This window comes from Melanotaenia boesemani, chromosome 5, assembly GCF_017639745.1.
Source record: "Melanotaenia boesemani isolate fMelBoe1 chromosome 5, fMelBoe1.pri, whole genome shotgun sequence".
In the NCBI taxonomy this organism is placed as follows: Eukaryota; Metazoa; Chordata; class Actinopteri; order Atheriniformes; family Melanotaeniidae; genus Melanotaenia; species Melanotaenia boesemani.
Window position 1 is genome coordinate 28,653,121 of NC_055686.1, and position 24,333 is coordinate 28,677,453.

General features: G+C 42.4%; 1 protein-coding gene across 11 annotated transcripts in view; it reads right to left on the reverse strand.

Annotated features, from left to right (window-relative positions):
- Window positions 1–4,767: 4,767 nt before the first annotated feature.
- ablim2 (actin binding LIM protein family, member 2) overlaps window positions 4,768–24,333 on the reverse strand; it is a 101,089-nt gene continuing 81,523 nt past the window's right edge. For 4 of the 11 annotated variants that reach the window (XM_041984948.1, XM_041984949.1, XM_041984953.1 and 1 more), the window contains 10 exons: window positions 24,210–24,281; window positions 18,759–18,866; window positions 17,348–17,401; window positions 13,001–13,038; window positions 12,714–12,822; window positions 12,572–12,630; window positions 9,696–9,756; window positions 9,135–9,142; window positions 8,966–9,046; window positions 4,768–6,319 (listed from right to left, as the gene is read on the reverse strand). In XM_041984948.1, the coding sequence (XP_041840882.1) occupies window positions 6,206–6,319; window positions 8,966–9,046; window positions 9,135–9,142; window positions 9,696–9,756; window positions 12,572–12,630; window positions 12,714–12,822; window positions 13,001–13,038; window positions 17,348–17,401; window positions 18,759–18,866; window positions 24,210–24,281 (704 nt within the window). In that variant the 3' untranslated portion in view covers window positions 4,768–6,205. The remainder of the gene's footprint in view (window positions 6,320–8,965; window positions 9,047–9,134; window positions 9,143–9,695; window positions 9,757–12,571; window positions 12,631–12,713; window positions 12,823–13,000; window positions 13,039–17,347; window positions 17,402–18,758; window positions 18,867–24,209; window positions 24,282–24,333) is intronic. The other 7 variants (XM_041984955.1, XM_041984957.1, XM_041984954.1 and 4 more) reach the window with 3 other exon arrangements.

Below are 24,333 nucleotides of genomic sequence, written 5' to 3' on the forward strand. Positions count from 1 at the left end.
CTTGGGGCTGGCTGTCCTCTGGTCCGCCTGGGGTGTCCCCCAAGGGGCATGGTGGGTGGGTTATGTGTGACGTGACTGTGTGACAGTGAGTGCTTGTGGGTATGGCACAGGGGAGGGTGTGAGTGTGGGGTTATATGGGGTGCAGATTGGAGAAGGTGGGGGGTGAGGGGAGGGGGTCGATGGCGCCCTGGTTCCTGGGGTGTGCGGCTGGAACATCGGGGTGTGTGCTGGCCTACGTCGGGTGGCTGTCTGGGGGGGGCTTGGTCCTCCTAGGCATGTTGCGGGCCCTATGCCTTTGGGGGGTGGGGTGGGGCTCTCCTCTGCCGCCCTTCGGGTGGGGCTGGAGCCGTCTTCGTGGTGGGGTGACTTGGGTTAGTGCTCCGGGGCTGCTGCTGAGGGCCAGGGTCTCTGGCCCTGGTCTGCCTCTGACCTCCGTAGAGGCTGGTCGCATTTGCACGATCTCACTCACCACTCTTCATCACTGATCACTCCTTATTCCTCATGCTCTGCATGCTGACACAATCACTGAGTTGTCCAGTGGGTTTATATACTAAAAGATAATTCTTTTTTTTATTTTTCCTGTGACTTAGTACCTGGTCGTTGTTATGCTACTTTCATGATATGTCTTTTTGATTTGGTTATTATTTTAAAACCCTTAATGTCTAGCAGCTCTGTTTTTTTTGTGTGTGTTTCTGCTTTTGTAAAAGTTGTAGGAAATTTTCTGGTCTGTTCATGTACAGGTGTAACAGTTTGTTGTCTGGTGATGGTGTGGATTGAAGGGTCATTTCCTTCTGTCTGTGATCTTTTTGTCTCCTTTCTTCTTTCCCTTTTGCTCTTTTTGCTATTTTCCATCTTTTTCTGTCCTCTCCAGTCAGATCCAGCAAGATTACATAGATTCCGTGATTCAAAGTAAATAAATAAATAAATGAATCAGATTATCAAGAGGAGCCTTACCCATAGGCCTCCCCTTGGCAGAGCAAATTTGTTCAGCACGATACAGCAACCAGATTATCATTTTGCTTGCTAAGATGCTGGACAGGACAATTAAAAAAAAAAAAAAAGCAGAGTTCTGTCTTGGCCAGCTATAAGAACTGAGGATACAAGAGCACTACAGTTACTCCCTATTTCTGCGTGGCTGTTGGAATGTCATGGACATGCTGGGAATATCCAGCGAGAGCCTGGAGAAGCAACGCCCATGATATTGTAGAGGGGCCCTGTCTGGTTAAGGACTATTTCCTCATTTGGGAAAAATCAAACTGGTAACAGCTGAGTGGTGCAGGTGGTTATAATGAGGGGGAAATGATCAGAACAGGGAATCCACGTCTCCTGAGGGTGAAACAGCACCGTGTGATAATCCCTGCTGAGGTTGGTTTTTCTTTATGGTTAGTAATCACGACAGTCTTTCTTTGGTTTGTCTAAGTTGTAGGATTTTTTATAGGTTGAATCTAGTGGTCTGGCTTGTGTCTGCCCTTGCTAGTGCTGTGTCAGGGAGAGACCAGCTGGAGGATTTAATAGTCACCAGTTCTGAGCTGGAGGTAGAATTCCTTTCTTAATCTATTTGATTTGGGTTTTATAATTCTTGTTGTTTTGATTGTGTTTAACTAATTTAATCAACATTCTTGTCCTCTTACAGAGCACCCAGGCAGTGCAATTTGAAAGTTTGTTTTATTTATTCTTTAGTGTTTAGTGTTTAGTATTTATAATAAATACTTTTGTTATTGAAGACAATGTCTCCGCTCTTATCATCGCACCTTGTAAGGATCCTTCTTAAATGTCCAGAGGTTAAAGTTGGGATTTGGAGTGAACCAGTAAGCCTCCGGCTACAATATTATGGAAACAGCTGGTTGCAGGGCCAGATTCATCGACATGGTTGCATTCCTCAAGTGTCATGTCAAAGTTATATCAGACCCCTTCTTCAGTGACTTGCAAGATTGCCGCTCAAGTACAACCTCAAGTGGTCATAAGCCACAGTCTGGGACTAGGAGGAAATGTTGCAGCCAGGACTGAGACATCTGTGAATGCTCCTGAAAGTCAAGCAGCCATACTCTGCAAAAGGAGGTGATGAGAATAACCGTTGCATTTGTTGTTCACATGCTCTCTCATTGGAGGACTGTAAACAGTTCAGAAGAAAACTGCATAAGACAATAAGTTTCTGGTAGAACACAGAAGGCCATGTTGGGAATGTTTGCAGCTAGGGCACATCAGCAGGAAATTGCGATGCACGTTAAACGTAAGAATTGCAAACCCACTCAACAGTGTTACACATAAAAGAACAAACAACTTCCCCGAAGCAAGAAGCAGGAACACAAGAACCCCTGCCAGTTTCACATGTAACGTGGCCATATGGTGGCATGTTAGCAGTGCTTACTGTGAAGGTAAAAGCAGTGAGAGGTCAGCGCATGACTCAGACTGACTGAACTTCAGGTAAGAAGTGATGAGCTGCAGTCTACCTGGGTCGGATATAACTCAGGTTTGGGTTGGATATAACTCAGGTTTGGGTGAAGTTTGTTTTTGCTGTGCCTGCTAACTCTTTAGCTAGCTGTCGAAGCTAGCTAGCATGACCAGGTTTCTACTGCTGGGCATTTTTCTATGATGTTATGCTAGTGATCTTCAGTCATTTTATATTATTCAAGTAGTTAACTAACATGGTGATTGACAGGATACCTGAGAAGAATGAGCTGTTAAGAAAGCTGCTCAACAGATCATCACATTATCAGATTAGATTAAACTTTACCTCAGCCCACAGCCACCCAGCCCCCTCTGCCACAACCTGTCCCTCACAACAAACCAGGTTAGGAAAGTGCAGACCAGCTGTTGGGGATAGTATGTCACATGTTCAACCAGAGCCTGAAACTGGGTAGAGTTCCACGGGCGGTTTAAACCGTTTCTGGATCCAGATGACGATTTAAACCTTTTCTGGATCCAGATGGAAGACTTAAACCTTTCTGGGTCCAGACGGGAGGTTTAAACCTTATCTGGATCCAGACGATGATTTAAACCTTTTCTGGATCCAGACGGGTGATTTAAACCTTTTCTGGATCCAGATGGGCAGTTTAAACCTCAATCTAGACAGGCGCTTTATAACTTTCCTTAATCCAGATGGGTAGTTTAAACCTTTTCTGGATCTAGACGGGCAGTTTAAACCGTTTCTGGATCCAGATGGAAGACTTAAACCTTTCTGGGTCCAGACGGGAGGTTTAAACCTTATCCGGATCCAGACGATGATTTAAACCTTTTTTGGATCCAGACGGGCGGTTTATAACTTTTCTGGATCCAGACGGGCGATTTAAACCTTTTCTGGATCCAGATGGGCAGTTTAAACCTCAATCTAGACAGGCGCTTTATAACTTTCCTGAATCTAGATGGGTAGTTTAAACCGTTTCTGGATCCAGATGGAAGACTTAAACCTTTCTGGGTCCAGACGGGAGGTTTAAACCTTTTCTGGATCCAGAAAAGTTTATAACTTTTCTAGTCTGTTTACCAAACAACATTGCTGTGGCCAAACAGAGAAGCCATCCCTGAAAAAGAAGCTGAAAGAAGTGAAGTGCTGTGACCCGGAACAGGGAGGCAGATTTAGAGGTTAGTAATGAGGAGATGAAGACAAGGACATGGACTGGTCCCATTGTGGCTACTGCTGGGAAGAAAAGGAAAGAGAACATGGAGGAGAGCCAAGAGGTCAAGAGAAAGAGGGAAGAGAGGGAGGACTGGAAAGTGGCGCAAAAGAAAAGTCAGGACAGCGCCAGAGGACAGAAAGAAGAGATGGGTAGAGGTAGAGAGAAGATCATTACAAGGAAAGATGCAGGAGGAGGACAAAAGTGAGGGAAGGAAGACGAGGAGGTCTGACAGTAAGGATCAGGAAGTAGATGGAAACCTGGCTTCAAGAAAGGCAGCAGTTGACCCAGAAAAGGACAAATCTTGCAGTTGGCCATTATGGATCCATCTGCACCTTGAGGATCTTGGACTCTTTGAAAAGTTTTGAAAGCGCCCTGTGACCCCGGGTGGGTGCCTGGCCCCTTTGCTCTGGCTGCCCTGGATGGCCGGTGCCTGGCGGGGTCGACAGCTGCCCCACCGGGGCCCCGTGACTAGGGAGGATCTTGCTGGGGCCTTCCTCTGCCGCCCTCTGGGTGGGTCTGGGATCTGGGTTCGTGCTCCAGGATTGCTGCTGATAGCCCGGGTTTCTGGGCTGCCCTAGTCTGCCTCTAGCCTCCGTAGAGGCATGGTCACATCTACAGGATCACACTCATCTCTGATCACTCCTCATTCCTCATCCTCTGCATACTGACACAGTCACTGAGGTGTCCAGTAGGTTTATACACCAAGAGATGCTTTGGTTCAGGTGTGTGTGTTTCTGGTACTTTGGTTGTTTTTGTGCTACATATTGCTGTTGCTGTCTTGGTTATTTTTTGGGAACTCCTGATGATTGTCAGCTTAGTTTACCTGTAAAAGCTGTAGGAAATTCTCTGTTGTGTTTTTGTACAGGTGTAGCAGCTGGTTGTCTGGTGTTAGGTTGGACAGATGCTCGTTGCTTCTACCTACTGGATCTTTGTCTCCTCTTCAGGGCACACACGGGAGACCAGATTGGGCTGAACATGGAACTAAAATGAGTTTATAACGCTGCTGCAACTTAAACCCGTTGCTGCCATAGCAACAGTCACATAAAAAATAGAAAAAAAAGGAGACACCAGGACACTACTGTGTCTTTCACCCTGTACTCCATGATTTAAAGACTTTAACTTCTACATACTGAAGCACTCCCACATGCTGACGTGGTTTGGATAAAGCACTTTAATAGCTGATGAGTATTAGACATAAACAGTTAGTACATTTGATCCGACACTCAGATTAAACCAAAATGTGATATGCTTCTTTTCAACAATGCTCTTCTGCCATGTTTATGCACTTCACCCTAAAAATCTCAAATTAAATCCCTTCCTTAATATTCCAATGAAATAAATACGTAACACAAGCAAATGTAAGCAGCCGACCAGAAAGAAAACAAGGATCAATCACTCAAACAACGTTGATGATGATGTTTTCATACATTTCTAATATGAGGCCAGTGGACAAACCCCATCCCCCATCCTCATGCATGCCTAAAGTTATACACCACGGCTTGTTTACAGACAGATACATCTGGTATAAATCCAGTACATGTTAACATACATCCAGTATATTTTGGCAAATTAGTCACTTAATGGTCCAGAAATTCAAGCAAAGCGACAAGCTTCAGCTGAAATGTGTTTTTTCTGCAACAAGGCTTCCAAACAGCGAACATGTGGAGTTAACTGTGCAGCTGAGGAGATAGAACACGTAAAACCAAGCAGGACTTTGCTGCTGCGGGAGGTCATGGAGGCTTAACACAGTCAGCACGGGCTTGTCGCCTGCAATTATCCTTCCTAGAAGTCAAAAATAGCTTATAAAAATATGTTTTTGTCCTCTGGCAATGCTTGTTTGACACCACTTAATCTGAACTCAGACCAGCCCGTCGGCCAAGCTGCGAGCTTCCACCACACCATGGTTGCCTCCAGCCTCCATCCTTAGCTACCTGTGGAGGCTCTTTAAGATGTGGAACCACGTTTAAACATTGCAGAGCATGAATCAACCTAACCAACTTCTTTGAAGGAACATCCCAAAACAAAGAATAAGCATGTGATACGGTGCTGTTCCACAGTACGAGATCAGAGAGAATGAAATGGTTTCTGATCCGGTCTTTGGCCTCGACATGCTCGAACAGTTAACGTGTAAAAGTCTGATCAGGTCGTGAGGTCATGGCAGGGGTGTACAAGTAACTGGTCTGACTATGGAAGAGTCCCTCGGTGCTGGAAGAAAACCAGATATGACAGAACCACAGACACTGGGAGGAGGAGGCAGCTAGAGAAGCAGTTTTTTATCTACTGAATGTTGTCAGGGTGGAAGCTTTGGGATGGGGGATGCAGAATTTTATTGGAGGTGAGGAGCATAAACACAGGCCATGCAAACGCAGCTCCTCACCTCCTCCGGTTTCAGTCAAACATTCAGACCACACAGCATACAAGAAGCTACAGATTTTGCCCCAGCGTCCCTGCAGGAGGAGCCTCTCCATGGCTTTGTAGCTCAGCCCTTCGCGGGTAGAAAGTAGGGTACACGAACACTTCAGATGGGTTGCTTTTTGTTTCCTGCCTCTTTCCAGCCTGCTGTGATGTTGCAGCTTTCTTTACTCTTCTGTCTAAAAAAGGTGCGCCTTCTTCTTCATGTCGTTCTTCTTCCAGAGAGCCAGGCGGTCAAACTGCTCCAGGGTCATGCGAAAAACCCGCTGGAAGTCTTCAGGAGAGAGGTGCCTCTGGAAACGGAAAACATGACAGAGAAACGCACTTATTCACAGAGTAATACAGTTTCACATGGCTGAAAATGTCATGAAGCAGGTCATCCAGAAACTACCGGCTCTATGAGCCATCGGAGGGAAACAAGACTCCCAGATTTCCTGTAAAAGCTGCAGGAAGTTCTCTTGTGTGTTTCTGGTACTTTGGTTGTTGTTGTGATACATGTTGTTATTGCTGTCTTGGTTATTTTTTATGAACTCCTGATGATTGTCAGCTTAGTTTACCTGTAAAAGCTGTAGGAAATTCTCTGTTGTGTTTCTATACAGGTGTAACAGCTGGTTGTCTGGTGTTAGGTTGGATTGAAGCTCGTTGCTTCTATCTACTGGATCTTTGTCTCCTCTTCCTTCTTTCTACTTTCCTTTTTAACTTCTCTCCATTATTCTCATTTTTTCTGTCCCCTCTGGTCAGGTCCAGCAATATTACATAAATTCTGTAATTCTACATAAATAAGATAAAATAAATAAATAAAAAAATTAGATCATCAAGAGGAGCCTTATACCCATAAAGCTCCTCTTGGCAGCCAGACCATCATTCTGCCGCCACCATGCTGAACAGGGGAAGGTAAAAAAAAAAAAAAAAGAATTTGTGTTAAAATGTGTTGACAGTTTCTCGTGTCACGTCTGTCTGTAGTTCTTCATGTAAACGTGTCTCCATCTTGGCTCTGACTGCTAATTGGTTGGGATACCAGACAGTTAGGGCCAATGACCAAGCTCAGCTGGAACTAGAAGAGAGGTTAGAGTATTTTTCTCTGACACAATAATACACACTGCTGAAGATTCATTTCCTACCACAGAGAAATCATGCACCTCAGTATCCCGATATCCGATCCTATATATCTCGTCCTGTGACAATATTCCCACAACCCAAAGGCTTAGAGAGTTCTCATGTCAGGGTTAAAAGGTTTCTATCTTTTAGAGTGATTGCAGCACTGCACCACAAGACTTACAACTTTCTGGACTAAAACATTTCCTGCTTTTAGCTGCACAAACTTAATGAAAGTTCTGAATTTGTAAATGGAAGTTTTAATAATAACAGCTACGGGAAATGAGTGACTAGCAGGCATGAGCTCCAGGTAGGCTTCAGGGGGTTAAACCTGCAGGAATCCAGTGCAGGAACAAGCATTCACTGCTGCCTCAGATTAAAAATGTGTCTGGCAGAGATAGATACAGATTAAAATTAAAAAAGCATGTTTACTTAAACTTCAGGGAATATTAAAGGAATATTAAAAAGATTTAAGACTAAAGTCAGAACGCTGTGAAAAATGTAAATAAAACGGAATACAATGATTGTTAAATTTCATATTTTACTCCCAGTAGAAGATCACCAACATCTCAGAGGATGAAATGGAGACATTTCACCACGTGATGGAAAATATGAGCTGATAGTGAATCTGATGCAGCAACATGTCTAGAAAAAGTTTGAAGGGGAGCAACAAAAGGCTGGAAAAGTAACTGGTACAAACCAGAAACACCTGGTGGAGCATTTGACAACTAATCAGGTTAACTGGCAACAGGTCAGTAACATGACTGGGTATGAAAGGAGAATTTCAGAGAGGCAGAGTCTCTCAGATGGAAAGAGGTTCACCAGTCTGAGACAAACTGGAGCTAAAACTGTCTACACTACGCTAAACATCACCCTGGAACTACCTTTTCAACTGTGCCGAACATCACTGGAACTACTTTTTCAACTGTGCCGAACATCACTGGAACTACTTTTTCCAGACATGTTGCTGCATCAGATTTACTATCAGCTCATATTTTCCATCACATGGTGAAATGTCTCCGTTTCCCCTTCTGGTATGATGTTTATCTGCTACTGGGAGTAAAAGATGGCTTCATGAGGGTCTGCTGTTATTTACATTTCACACACAGTCACAAATGTTTTGGAAGTAGGATTTTGTTGATGAGGGGTACACAGTTCAATAAAGTTGCAGTTAATCAAATTATATGGACAGAAAATTAGATTTGTATTAACTCAGACTCAGATGTGCTTCGAGCGGGCCTGATTTATCCTGACTACAGCTGTCTGAAGTACACAGAACACACTCCGTTACACACACCTCACAGAATAAGTGGGAAAAAAGAAGGAAGAAGAAAATGTTAAACTTCATGTGTTCAACTGCATTGGACCTTCTATGTGGTGGATCAGCCATCCTGTATGGTGTGGTCTGCTGGAGCAGCAGCATCACAGAGAGGGAGAGGAAGAAACTGGACTAAGTCATGGAGGTCCATGCTGGACCATGAGTACCCCCCTGCAGGACTGGACCATGACTGTCTATGCCACCCCCCCACCCCAACGGCAGATGTTTATGTACATGTTTATATCCTGTACATACTCACTCTGCAGACCAGATACTGGACATATTATTATTTATTATGTGTGTGTGTGTTCTTGTTTATATCACGTGTGTGCTTCTGCTTCCTGTACCTGTACTGTTCCCCACTGAGGGACTAATAAATGTTTCTTCTTCTTATTGAAAGTAACTGCAGATGACACTCTAAGCTTTGGCTGATTAACCCAAACCACAAAATCCTGGCTAACTGAGCCAAAGTTTCAGGTTTTCGCAGGCTTGTTAATGAGCTGTGGAGGGAAACGACGGAGCTCACCTCCAGTCTGGTGCGATCAACGTCTCTGGGAAGCTTCACTTTCACTCGATGTGTCACTGCCAACATTTCATAGGGGTAGACCTGCCACACAAAGTAATCGTGGGGGATTTATTAGTGAATGCAGCTAAATAATCTTTAACCTTATTTAAAAGTGTAAACAAACTCTTACCTTGTACTCTGAGGAGGAAAAAGAAAGACAGTGTTAATCTGGTGAAACAACTGTTTTAATATAAATTGCAGACCTATTATTACAACCAGCATAATGGAGATGGAACGTAAATGACACCTTATGGACTCAAATCTCCTCAACACTGCACAACACTCCACAAGGAAAACTGCTTCATATTTTCTTGAACAGGATCCACAAAATCCATCCTCTGATAACCTTGTAGATCCATCATTTTTCTACACCTGATTAATCTAACTGTCGTGGTTGTGAGCTGCTATCAGACAGGTCAGACCCTGGATGGGTTGCCAATCCATCCCAGTAGCAAGAAGCTAGCAGGCTAGGTGAAAATGATCATGCGTCACTGGCAACAGACAGGTTAACACCCTGGTCTCTGGTCTGTTCCAGGGTCTCAGAGGATGGCTGCAACCTACGGACCATGTTCCTTAGTTCAGACCTACAGACTGAACTGGATGACTTCACATATAACTGACATTCTACTGGTTTACTTATCAAACAGAAACGAGCTGATGAAAAACAGCTGGATCCGATGTTTGGTCCCACCTCGCATGCCTCCCCAGCTCTGGGAGTCTGGATCCACTTCGTCATCCACCATCTCAGCAGGCTGCAAAAAACACACATTTAACACACTTAGACCATCATTTCAGATGTGTCATGCAGCTGCTTTTCATCACAAACTCGACCAATCGCTGTTGCTGACTGGTGGAGGGAAGCAGGACACCATCCTGATGACAAGATGGCATCTTCTGGAGATATGAGAAGACAGCTGAAGAGGAAATTAAGTTCTCCTGTTGGTCAGGTTATAGAGATCAGGTTTTTTTGTGTTAACCAACCCATTTCACCGAAGTTCATACATGCTAGCAACATGCTAGCAAGTGGATATGAACAAACCGGCCAATCTGAACACACACAGTGGCTGATTCAGCAAAGAAGCCCAGTAAGACTTTATCAGAGGAAGAGAAGAACAGAAAGACAGAACTAGAGAGCGGATGAGTTAGCGGTGAGTTACAAGTAGTAAAAGTTAGTCTAGTTTAGGTGGTTCGTCTGCATCATTGTCTTTTTGGTTAGTTTAGGAGTGACTACATTTTATACTAATAGAAAAGGAATAAATAAACAGTATTTTCAGATGTACATTGTACAGAGAGCAGTACAACATACTGTAAACTAAAATGCCTCATAAAAAGTTGACCTGTGACGCATGACCTGGACCAATCGTAGGTTTTTTTAAGACTGATTCCAACCATTTTACTACCATTAGCATCAAACACCTCTACTAATAGAAATTACTGCTGGTCCTGTACCATCACACACATTTAGCCAAGTTTTGATTGGATAATAAAGAAAGAAACCAAACTACTAACTAGCTAGGAGTAGCTGAGATACTTATTTACTTCAGTGACTAGAAAGATTGCACAAATAAAACGCTAAACATGCTAACATGATGACAGAGATTGTGCCTGAAATAAAACAATGGACTATTTTTAATGACTACTATTCTATTTTGAATGTCTGAATTTTAAGTGTGTGGAAATAATTGAATATGCAGCGCAAAACCTCATTTTTACATAAAATGAAGAAGTATTATCGGGATGATTATTTTTGGCTAATAATGCCCTCAGAGACGGTCCAAAATCCCAATATTACAACACTGCATTAGTTTTTAAAGTTATAACATTAAGTTTATTTTCTAACATAATAAAAGAAAACAAAGCTAACAGAGCAAAAGGGAAAAAAAAGGCAGGAAATTTTAATAAATGAAACATAAGTCCAAACTCAATAACAAAGAAAAACAAATGAGACTCATAAAGTATTCTAACATTTCCTTTAAAAACATCTGGGTCTGAAAAAAGGAGGCAGAAATAAGAACATTTATTTTACTAAGTTATGTTTGTATATTAGAGTTTTATTATAAATTAATTCAATGCTTCACAAAAATCTGTCAGCAAAAAACTAAACTTAAAACCTGCACCCATAAAACAGTTCATGGTCAAACCTTCGTGTTCGGGACCAATGGGAGTCGTCCTGTTTCTGTCCTGTATGTAGTACACTTCTCCTAAACAGTCTTTGATGATCATTCCACATGATTTCATTTTATGGATCATGTTGGTCCATAAATGAACACTGCTGATGAATTACTGTACAGAACAGAGCTGTTTAGAGGTCAAAAAGGTCTTTAAATTTAAGTGCTTTCAGTCTAATGAAGAGTTGATTGGTTGTCTGAACTCAGCCGCGTCTAATAGAGTCGTCTGGCCACCATGTTGGTTATTATTTCTATGCAGAACAGCATCGTAGCAGATTTTAGTGTATATAGTGAATATGTAGTGTTCTGAACGTATAATTTCCCAATTTGTAGCTTTATGATGGCCGTCCACAACTCCAAGGTCTCCTGGATTATTGACTACCTGACAGGCCACAGTTGGTCCGTCTGAGAAGCGTTCTGTCTGACGTGGTGGTCCTCAGGGGACTGTGCTGGCTCCTTTCCTTTTCACCTTTTACACTACTGATTCTCAGTCCAACACTGAGTCCTGCCACCTTCAGAAAGTCTCTGATGACTCAGCTGTTGTTGGGTGTCTTGGAGAGGAAGGGAGGAGGAGGACCGAGCGCTGGACCAGTTTGTAGGACTGGCAGGAACCACCTGCATCTGAATGTCACCAGGACCAGAGAGATGGTAGAGGAGGAAGAGGACTCCTCTACCTCCACTGAAGATCATGGAGCAGGAGGTGCAGGTTGCTGAGACCTTTAAGTACCTGGGAGGGACGCTGGACCACAGACTGGACTGGAGATCCAACACGGATGCTGTGTACCAGACAGGGATGAGCAGGCTCTGCTTCTGGAGAAGGATCAGATCCTTCAATGTTGGAGATGTTTTACCAGCCCGTAGTCTCCAGTGAGCTTCTCTTTGCTGCTGTGTGCTGGGGAAGCAGCATCGGAGCAGCAGCACCAGCAGCCTGAGCACACTTAGAAAGAAGGCTGGAACTGTGGTGGAGAGGAGGTGCTGAACAACCTGGTTTCCATCATGGAGAACCCCAACCATCCTCTCCACCAGCACTAGTCAGCCAGCAGAGCTCCTTCTCTACCAGACTGAGATGCTCCGATACAGGAAACCTGTCACTGATGACTGATCGATCAATCCATCCATCCATCCATCCATCCATATTGACTTTAATACATTCATACTACAGCCAACACCATAAATTCACTGTCAACATTCATGATTTACGCCAGTGAATCCAACATGGCTCCTGAGCTTTCATTTCCTCATTTTCCTCTTTTCTTCTGTCCTCTATTGATCAACAAACACAACAGGAGGAACAGTGGTCTGATGTGTCCTATGCTGATTGGTCGAGGATGGTGGCAGCCAATGATTATGACTATTGATTGATAAAGAAAAATACATAAATAATAATTTGGTAGCTCACCTTGTAGATGCCGTTCCTTCCATAACCAGGTAGAGATGCAGACTTATTGTAGGGAAAATCTACCAAGATGTAAAGATATTTATTTCATTTTAGGCTTCAACCATGACTCAGCAGTATCTGACTGAGCTTGGCGGTTACTCACTCGGCTGGGAGATGTCAGCTGGGAGACTGCAGGTAGATTTGCGAGGGTCCAGATCTTCTGGACCCATCTGACCATCAATCTCACTCTTCAACATCATCCAGCTGGTCCTCTATGAAGTAAAAGAGAGAGAACAAAAAGAGAGAGGTGGACAGAAAGATGGAAAGAGATGATGGATGATGGCAAAGTATGAGTTAGTGAATTAGTAAAATGGATGAACAGCATTTGTAAAGTTTGAACAGAGACATGGACAGACACATAAAGGCACACCAAACTACACAGAGACCCACCTTACTATCCTCACCATCCTGCCAGGATGTTCTAGAAGCTGTAAAACAGTCAGACGTTACAGATGTCAGTGTGCTGGATCTGCCTCCTAGCTCCACTGCACAGCTAGCTTCAGTGTAAATAAGCCCTGGAGCATGAAGTCATCACCTGCAGACAGCATCTAAGCTCCACAACAAACTGAACAGCAACTCTACGTCCATCACTCACTGGGGGAGTTTGGCCATCAAGGCAGATTCAGTCCTGGTTTCCATTGTAACTGGCATTTATATTCATAGTTCCATTAGGAGGGTCTCAGATGGTTCACCACAGATAAACTGAGCTTGAGTTCCCTTCATAAGCATGTAGGGAATAAATACAGCCAGTCTTCGGACAGATACCACCCCCCCCCAAATGGATCTAACCATACCAAACATCCCCATGGTTTTGCTGGAATGGTTTTACAGATGCTGTTGAATAAAGAGTAAATTCCTTGGGGAGACACGAATGTTTGTATTTTAGGAAAGCTATTTTTAAACGTTAAACACACTCATGTCTTGAAACAGAGTTATTAACGTGTCTTTGGCATTATAAGATGTTAATCTTATGGAGTATTAGGACAAGCCACAGTCTACGAAAGTAGTCACATCGAACATTTGAAAGATGAATTCTCCACAAAAAACCGCTGGGGCTGTTAACCCACCTTAAGAACCACTTTGGAAAGTTTTAAGCCACCATCGCTCAATCCTGGTGGTTTAAGAATTTACTGAAGCCTCGTTTACACTTTCTTTACATACTAAATAGGTAAATTTATGTCAAACGTTATCAAACATCACTGCTCACGTACTCCCAAGCATCTTTTATGTTGGCATGGTTGTTAGGCAACACATCCACCAGAGGGCAGTGCTGAGCCCAGAGTTCACCTCCAAGTTTTGATGTCAGGTTCATGACGACGAAGGACATAATGATGATGTTCATCCTCAGAAAGACATAAGAGGCAGCGCAGTAGGTGGAGGAGGTCATTAAATGCATCACAGCTTCTTCGTTTCATTGGTACCACATGAGTTCTACTCTGTATTCCTAGAATACAGTCAGTACTACGGTCCTACCCTTTGGACTTCCCAACCACATAAACTCAGGTCTGCTATAACAGGATCTTTTTTAAAATGCAGACTCAAAACATTTCTATTCTCACAAGCTTCTAGCTTTTAACTGTAAACTTTGTTTTGTTTTAATCTGCAACATTTCCCTTTTTGTCTTCGTTTATTATCTTATATTTTTAATCTTGTATTGCTCATATGATGCTGTGCTATGTTGTTGAAGCAGACTGAGTTTACACTTGTTGTATGAAATGTGCTGTATAAATAAACTTGACATGAGCTCTATTGCGCGACACTACCCTCATGGTTTCTAATGATTCTGATCCATTTGCCGGGTCTGGCTACACATCTACAAGCTTTCTAAAAATGGACTGAAATACATTCATAGAGTATGCTTTTCTAATGTAGAGCATACATGAGGAGGTTTGTATACAAGAAAACCCAAATGGAGTGAGAGTAAGCAAGAAAAGAGAGCAGCAAGTCATTTTGGAAAGGAACTTATTGTCGGCCAGCTTTATTTTTTACCAGCAACTGTGCTTAAACAAAACCTTTAATGTGAATAATCATGACACCAAAATTAATTCCCTAAGATTTTATGACTTTGTGTTTCACAGTTGGGCTAAAACAGGCTAAATAAGCTGATAGGTATTCAACAGAGTTCTTCTTTGGGACAAAGACTTTACATTTTAGGTTTTCTTGACAAAAATGGAAATCTGAGTGTTTAATGCAATAACTGCAGGGTAAAACACTACCTATCCTAACCTAGATGTATCTTCAATAGGACCAAATTCCCACAGAGATGTACCCCATTTCACACTTAACAGAAAGAACGGAGGATGCTCTGTCAGTGACCTAATGTCTGCTTGAATTCATACAGTCAAACTGATGACAGCCAGCTCATGATTCTACCATTATGCCTGATGTAGCTGATTTACAGTTCTTGTCACATTTGATAAAAATGAGTGTTTCCTTATTTCAGAGGGCTGGGAAATGCCCTGGAATTCATGCAATTTGAGTCCTTGTTCAGAATGCAGGAATATATTGCTCCAGATGTGCAACATATAGCTCCAGGGCAACTAGAGGGAAAAGTGGAACACCATATTTATCACACAAATTAGAATAGAGACACAGAGATTAAAACAATGATCAATACAAGACTAATGCCACCAAACAGTGATTCATGTGTCCATCCATTCACAGTGCGCACAAAGTCATGAGAACACCACTAAACCAACAAATGAGCTGGTGAGATGAGTGCAGACATGCATGGCCGGGAAGAGAAAACGGGCTGATCCCAACCCACTTCAGTCCCAAATATGCTGCGTCAACAGAACAAGCTTTCAGTGTGTTGCTATGTCTAATTACATGTGGAAAATGTTTGTTGTAAAACCAAATCAGACTAACGGGATGTTACCTCATGACCCAGATCTAACAGCTTCCTCTTCCCACTTGTTAACATTTTATCCTGCTCAGTGGTCTGCTGGGGTGATTTACGCACCGACCTCCGTCCATCCAGAGGAAGGTGGCAATCTTCAGCTGGAGGTCTCTTTGTCAGATGGGAGACTGAATAGCCAGGCACCTTTTCATGAATAATGTTAGACTGAATTAGACAGCTCATAAACCTGTATTACTATGCTACAAGATTGGATTAGATTATAAATGGATGAGATTGGATCAGATTCAGCTGGTACTATATAAATAAACGGAATTAAATGCTGACTCCAACAAATTGATCAAATTGTTCTGGATGGGAACGACATTCAAACTTCATCAAGTTTCTGTCGATGGAAAGGTGTCCCTTAATGTTTAGATAAAATTATGACACCTCTATTATGTTGGCTGATGTGCTCATTTGTTTAACTTCTTTGTCTAGTCGTTTGATTTGAAGAACAATTCTATTGAAGTCAGATGGCTATTCAAGTCACAATAGTTAAAAGGGAAGGTCGGGTGCTCTGACATCCACTGTCAAAAAATAAGAAAACGTCCTAGAATATGTTCCCATGACTGAGGTAGGACTGTAGGACAGCTAATCTTGGGGTTGGACGGTTAATCTTATGGCAGGATGGCTACTTTTGGGGTGGGACGATTAATCTTGGGGTAAAACGATTAATCTTATGGCAGGATGGTTAATCTTGGGGTAAAATGGTTAATCTTGTGGCGGAATTGTTAATCTTGGGGTAAAATGGTTAATCTTGGGGTGGGATGGTTAATCTTGGGGTAAAACGATTAACCTTGTGGCAGAATTGTTAATCTTGGGGTAGGACTGTTAAACTTGGGGTAAAACGGTTAATCTTGGGGAAAATTGGTTAATCTTTTGGCAGGCCAGTTAATCTTGGGGTAAAATGGTTAATCTTGGGGTAGGACTGGTAATCTTGGGGCAGGACGGTTAATCTTGGGGTAAAACGGTTAATCTTGGGGTAGGACGGTTAATCTTGGGGTAAAACGGTTAATCTTGTGATGGAATTGTTAATCTTGGGATTGGACGGTTAATCTTGGGGTAGGAAGGTTAATCTTAGGGTAAAATGGTTAATCTTGTGGCAGAATTGTGAATCTTGGGGTTGGACCGTTAATCTTGGCGTAGGAAGGTTAATCTTGGCTAAAACAATTAGTCTTGGGGTAGAACTGTTAATCTTGTGGTGGGACGGTTAATCTTGGGGTAGGACTGTTAATCTTGGGATTGGATGGTTAATCTTGGGGTAGGAAGGTTAATCTTAGGGTAAAATGGTTAATCTTGTGGCAGAATTGTGAATCTTGGGGTTGGACCGTTAATCTTGGCGTAGGAAGGTTAATCTTGGGCTAAAACAATTAGTCTTGGGGTAGAACTGTTAATCTTGTGGTGGGACGGTTAATCTTGGGGTAGGACTGTTAATCTTGGGGTTGGACAGTTAATCTTGGGGTAAAACGGCTAGCTAATGACCCACCAGTTACCACTCAGGCTAATGATAGCCGTCTAAGCTTATTTCAGGGGAGGACAAGAGCTCTTAGAGAAGGGTAATTCATCAGGTAACAGCTGTTTTTATATCATAGGTATATTTTTATTTCTCATGACACTGGTAACTTTAAAAAGGAGGTTTTAGCTTTGATGATTATGTTCATTTTCCAAGCCAGAGTGCTTGCAGTACTCTTACACCAGCTCTATGCATGTGAATACATACAGTCTACTGGACCAGTGCAGGCCTTAGAAAGTTGTAAAAATTAACTGACATGGACATGCAACACATCGTGCAGAAACCAGACCAGAGGAGGAAGTGTTAAAGAGGCAGTTGACTGTACCATGCTGTCTGTAGATGGGGGGTTTTCTATAGATATTATCTTTGACCATAGTCTCTGAAGATGGGAACAGAGCAGACAAAAGGAAATGGAAGAAACCAACATGGGCGGGGGGAGAGAGAAAAGAAAGAGAGAGAATGGAGAAAAAGAAGCATGAGTTAGCAGTTATTGAAGGATGGGATATTTTAATGAGGCAACCAGGGGGGCAGTATAGCTCGATTCAACACAAGACATTTGTAATCGTTATTAAAGCACATCAGAAAGATCTGATTTTTAATCGTTGTCATGCAACAGATTTTAAATATAGCAATTTATTGGTCTTTGTTGTCTGGGAATTGAGGGGGTAATGTGTTATTTATGCAAATCAATACAATAACAATCAAAGAATAATATCAGAAATCACACATGGTACCAGCAGTCCTTAGGGTTTTACACAACTTAATCCACAAAGGGTTTTTAGATTAAAAATACAATCACAAAAATCAAGAAACAGTTCAAGCCGTGTTAGATTATCAGTGATGCTGGAAGAAGTGTCTCTGGAGCCTGATGAGGACCATATGTTGTCCTCTTTTAATCCACCTCAGAGTCAGCCTCCTCTGACAGAGACTCAGTAAAACTGAACTTAAGGCCACTGCAAAACATATGTCATTTCTCTGCCTTGTTTCAGTGTCTGCCAGCATCTGATGCAATATCGGTATAAAAGCCATTAAGTGGATAATCATTGGCTGTTTTATCCATCAGCTTCCAACACAAGACCCCCCCCCCCCAAGACTGACAAGACTGACTGTAGGTGTCAATGGGAACAATAAGCTAGATCAGAACAATTTTCTTCTTTAAGAAGCTGAAAATAAAAAATCAGAAACCATTAACATCAACTCCTGTCCTGAAATGCAGTTTAATTCCAAGTGAAGTCCAGTTTTATAGAGGACACAGGGAATAAAAGACAGAGTTTCCGTTTGGTTTGTCGCAGCAAAAATGGGATTTACCAACTTTAAGAAAGGGTTCCCTCTAGAAACCAAAGAACCCCACTGTTTTCTGTTTCTTTAGATGCTTTTATTAATTAAATTTACCCTCAAATGTAGCAGAACAGGTAGATTTACAGACTTCTGGGTGGTATCCATCTGGTCGAATTATCCGGTCTTTATAGATCCCACACTCAGTAAGTTAAAGGATGTGGGAAGTATTCATTCATCATGCTTTATGCAATTAGCTCAAGTGCTTAACTTGTATGCATGGAGACAAAAAGGTGAAATCATTATAATAAATTACATTCCAGCTAAATAATTTGGGCCAGTTCTTTCTGGGAAGCTTGCTTGACTGTGACCCAGTACCTTACCTTTATTTCACCTTCTCCTCAGCAACAGAAAGCGTACAGGAGTTTAGCTGCAAGCAGGGCAGCGCGGTTATGGCCTACCTGGTATGTGGAAATGGCGAGGAGCAGCCACGTATGTGGAAGTGGATGAAGGGGATTTGCCATCAGAATAGGTAGATAAGCTGGGGGTGCTCCGACCACTTTCGCTACCTTCAGCAGGGGACGGATGCAGGTGAGCGTCAGATATGGAAAGGCAAAAAGGGTAAGGGTTGGGGACAAACAAAGGATGGGGCAAAAAGGCAGCGTTATGGTAAGCATATTTATAGCTCCGCTTCGAATACTGATGCCAGTGATTTGATAACCCAGCCATTTACTGTGTCTGTATAGAGTTTACTGAACCTCTGAGCAAGTTGTGTCTCTTTGGTCAGTAATCTGTGACAAGACAGATGTAAAGATCATGTAGACTTTTAGATGATACCATTGTAGTGCTGATAAAGTGCTACTTCCTTATCCCTTGTTTCCAGTTTTTACTCTCAGGTTTATGTTGTTGTTATTGTCTAGTCTTGGACGGGTTGTACTGGAAACACAAATTTCCCTGAGGAATTCCAAAGGGATTAATAAAGTATTTCTGATTCTGATTCTGATGTTAATCTGCATAGTTCTCAGTACTCACACAGTGAAGGATTTTGGGTCATTTTTAAATGAATTGGACATGACAGAACCTAACTACACAGGGAACTTCTCTGTGCTACTCGAATGCTGATTGGCTAAGCGTTTGCTTGAATCTGAAAAGGAAGACGTCCCCTGTTAGAATAAGAAATGCAAAACCATAACAAAGAAGAAAGACAAGACTGATACACAATCCTTTCTAAATGGAACATTTCAAGGAGGACTTTTCCAACCACAACTTGTACGACCCAATGCGGTCAGGCAGCAATCCATATGAACAAGCACCGGGTTTAACAATGCCTCAAATTGAAAGCTCATTTCTACAAATTATTGACAAAAAAAAATATGCAACATTAAATTAGTGACTGCATAAATATTCACCCCCTTCCAGTCAGTATTTAGTGATGCACCTTTGGCTGCAATGCAGTCTGTGTGGATAGGTCTCAGAAAGGCTTGCACATCTGGACACGTCAATATTACACCATTCTTCATGTAAAACTATTCAAGCTCAGTCGGGTTGCGTGGGGATCAGGTCTGAAAAGAGGTCTGGGCTCGGGCTGTCTTGCTGGAAAAGTTCTCTAGCAGATTGTCCTCCCGGATTTCCCTATATTTTGCTGCATTCATTTTACCGTCCACTGGTACAAGCCTTCAAGGGCCTGCTGCTGAGAAGCATCCCCACAGCATGATGCTGCCACCACCATGCGTCACAGTGGGGATGGTGTGTTTGTGGGGAGGTGCCATGTTTGGTGTCTGCCAAATATAGCACCTTGTCAGATGGCCAAAAAGCTCCATTTTGGCCTCATCACACCAAGGGACCTTCTTCCACTTGACCATGGATTCTCCAACATGCCCTCTGGCAAACTAGTAGAGACTTCATACAAGTTTTCTTCACCAGAGACTTTCTCAGTGTCCCTCTCCCACAAAGCTTTGACTGGTGAAGAATCCAGGCAGCAGTTATTGGTTGCAGTCTCTAATATCTCAGCTGCTGAAGATCATGGCTCCTTCAGAGGTCTTCTTCTGGCACTCAGTCTGTGAGGACCGCCTGCTGTTGGCAGATTTATGCATGTGCCATATTCCTTCCTTTTCTTGAAGGTGTATTTAACTGAGCTCCAGGGTCTGTTCAGACCTTAGAAATCTTTCTATATCCATTCCCTGACTTGTACTTTTTTCACCTTTTCTCTGGTTTGCTTTCAGTGTCCTTTTGTCTTCATGTTTCAGTGATGGCCAGGAATACTGGTTAATCAGTGGATGGACCTACCAAATAAAATTTTATTTATAGAGCACTTTTCATAAATTAGTAGCACAAAGTGCTTTACATAATAAAATGCACATAAAAACAATGTTTGCAAACAAAAGAATATAGAAAATCCACACCTGCTCTTTCTCTCTCTCTCTCACACACACACACACCCACACACACCCAAAGCTACCCTACCCACCCCCCCTCTGGCTCGGAACAACACACAACAATACAAAGGGAAAGCTGTAACCCTGCTAGCTAGCCATGTTAATTGTTGTAACTTTTGTCTTGTTAATATTTCAAGGATCTGAGGAACCTACAGACCCACAGGATTCACTGCCCTGAATGTTTTAGATGTTTTGCTGCTCCAAAACACCTGATTCAATTAATGGACCTCCTCATCAAGCTCCTTGCAAGCCTGTTAATGAGCCATTCATTTCAGTCATGTGTGGTAAAGTACAGAAACATCTAAAACATGAAGGGCAGTGGGGCCTGAGTGATAACCGCTGAACAACACCGAAGCTTCACATGTGAGCATTTCATCAGTCTTGTCTACAGTAAAGGTCTAGATAACACACTTCTCTGCAAAAATGCTCTTGCTTAATTTTCAGATGTCTGGTTTTTTTTTTTTTTTTTTAGTGTTTGTCCTATTTTTTTTATAGGATATCGGTCCAGGTGCATGTAGCCTTTGTGCTCAGTTGTAGAGTTGAACATTTTTGGGCTGCATGTAATCAAACTTAGAAGGATTTGGTGAATCTTGAGAGACTGATGCAGATGATAAAGTTTCCATCATGAGTGGATGTTGAAAATAAAGCTTGACAAGTGCTTGAAAACAAGCCACACCAACCAAACCGACCCCTTGACCTTTGATTTAGGAAAGTCCTCTAGAATTTATAGAGACCAAGTTTATGGTTGATCTGCAGCATCTTAGAGACGAACACCACCTAACTGAAATCTTTAGCTTGAACATGAGTTGCATTTGTGTATTTTAATGAATGTTTAGCAAATATAAGAATGTAGCAGACACAGACATTTAACTAACTGGGTGCATGTGCAGGGTATGTAGGATCCCGATCAGCACCGACCCCACTGTGTTGTGTCACAGGAAGGCTGGGTGATGGAGTCACTGACACTCTCTATGCCAAAAGGAAAAAACACTCTGCATCCAATGCTTTGAGGAAGAAACACAAAGGGTGCCTGTTAGAAAGTGTTAGCTGAATGAACACACTCTCTCCTCAGACAGAAAATCAGCAGCAGCGATCTGGATGCAAGTGGATGAGATCATTGACACACACAGCGATGCTGAGCAAGTCTTAATGATCTCCTATGCACAATCACACACATGCCCAGAAGCATGCACATACAGATCAGAATGCTGTTAGTGTGGGGTAGATCCTCCATACAAACATCTGGAGCTTAGAGGCAGCTAAGGGATGGTGGGAGGACACACATATGAATTTATCTGAACAGATTAGACAAAAATCAGTAAGAAAATCATAAAAGACGGTTTTAAAACCAATTACAGGGGAATAAAGAAGCTAAGCTTGGATTTTACACCCTTTAGACATCATTTTTCTCAACTGCTCACAATTATATTATATCAGCTTGATTAGGAAAACCTGGTTAAAAATGAGCTTGTTAAGTAAAAGCTCAAACTCCCAGACCACACTGTAACATGCCCCAGCCAGGGACCAGATGCAGCTCTGCCTACTTGGTTTGTTTCATCCTTACATTTTCCCAGTTACTTTCATCCTCCCCACTAAAGGACCCGACACAGCTTCTCCATGCTCTCACGGAAAAACCCCAGACTGTATATCTGTGTGCAGAATATTTGAGAGAATGCTCATGCTGTTTCCCTCTTAACCTCATTCTTTTAATCTTTCAAGCTATGTCAAAGTCTGAGTATTGGACAGTTGCATTCCTCTCTGCCATCTGTGTGGAGGATCATGACAGTAAACTAAATGGAAACCTATAAATTTAAGATGTTTAGTCTTTTTACAACCTGATGTTGACCCACAGCCACAAGGACTCAGCAGCTGTCCAGTTACTATATTTATGTACTACTCAGAGATGCAGCACCAATGGCTTGGCCTCATAGGAACCACCCAGTGGAACCGTCCCAAGTTTAGACAAATTGATTGCAACAAATCTGAAATGTAAACTGACCTTAACTTGGTCAAGTATCACATGACTGAGTGCAAGTGAATCTAACACAATACGCTCAGAAAACATGAACTCTTCCCTCATAATGTCACAGGTGTTAACCCACCTCTAAATTTGTTAGATCTACATTTCTCAAACTCTGGTGTACGTGCCGGGGCATACGTATCGGTGGCGTACGTACTGGTGGCATACATACCGTTGGCGTGCATACTGGTGGCGTATGTACTGGTGGCGTATGTACTGGTGGCGTGCATACCAGTGGTATACATATTGGTGGTACTTGTGCTCTCTCAAATGGGGCACTGAAGAATTTTCAGTATCATGATTTTATTATAATTTCATTGTGATTTTTTCTGTTTCTTGCTGCCTTTTACTCATGTTTAATGCTTTTAGTATTTTATGTATAGCACTTTGAATTGTCTTGTACATGTAATGTGCTGTACAAATAAACTTGCCTATCAACCAATTTACACATTATACAGAGGAAAATCTGTAAACTATTCTTGTTTCATCAAATAAAGATTTTTGTTATGGTAACACCCCCATCCCCAGGCAGCAGAGGAAAGCCAGTAATACCCGCATGGACAGTATCAGGATCATCTTGATGTTAATTTTCTAGAAAGAGAGATAAAAAGCGCAGGAGACTGCGGTGGTCTGTGCATCCAATAAACTAAATATTTTGCAAAGGCTTCTTGTTCTTCTTCGTTCCTTTCCTGCGTCGTACATCCGCTATACTGCTAAAAACTGCCCCTGGGGTTTTTCTGGTGGTACTTTTCTACTACTATTGTTCAGGGTATGAATCCACAAGGGCCCAGACAATGGACCAAATTACGCACATAAATGACGCAGACAATGGACGACATGCTCCGCATCCGTCTTTTGCATAGAGGATAAATGGGCCTTTAGTCTGAGGAGGTGTTCCTAAAGAATGACTCTGCCAATAAGCATCTCTCTAAAATCAAGTACTTACTTTGCATTATGTGCTGTAATCAAACACAAAAAAACAATCATCTACAACGCTTCATGTACCTTTATCAGTCATCAGAAAACAGAACCACTGTCTTCTGGATTCATATCAAGAAGAAAAGCAGCTGAACACTCAGGGGTTTGAGTCGATGCATGACAGTGAGCTTGGGATTATTCAGGAAAAAGAGTAGGTTAGATGTCAAAGGCAGACAAACAACTGGAACAGATGAACAAAAATTACAAAAAAGGCCTTAATTTTGGGACAATTACCAAATGTATCAGGGTCACACTCAGGTCTGCACCAAATTAAATACCATGCACAACAACACCCACGTCCACAAACACGAGTAAACAGGGCAAGCAGAGTGAGAAAACCAAGCGGTCCCCTGAATGTACCCGAATACACCCCATGAAACCCAACAACATCACGATACCGGACAACAACATCACAAAACCTGGGAACCATTCCACAGGAGGGGGGACACAGAAAAGAGAAAGACTACTGTTGTCTTTACCGTTAGGAGGAGGTAAACTGAGATGCAGGGATGTCCTAGGTTTAGGATCGGGTAGGGGGTCCTGTTTGAACCCTAGGGGGTGGGGGAGAAGACGAAGCACCAGGTATAGATTGGACAAGGTTTC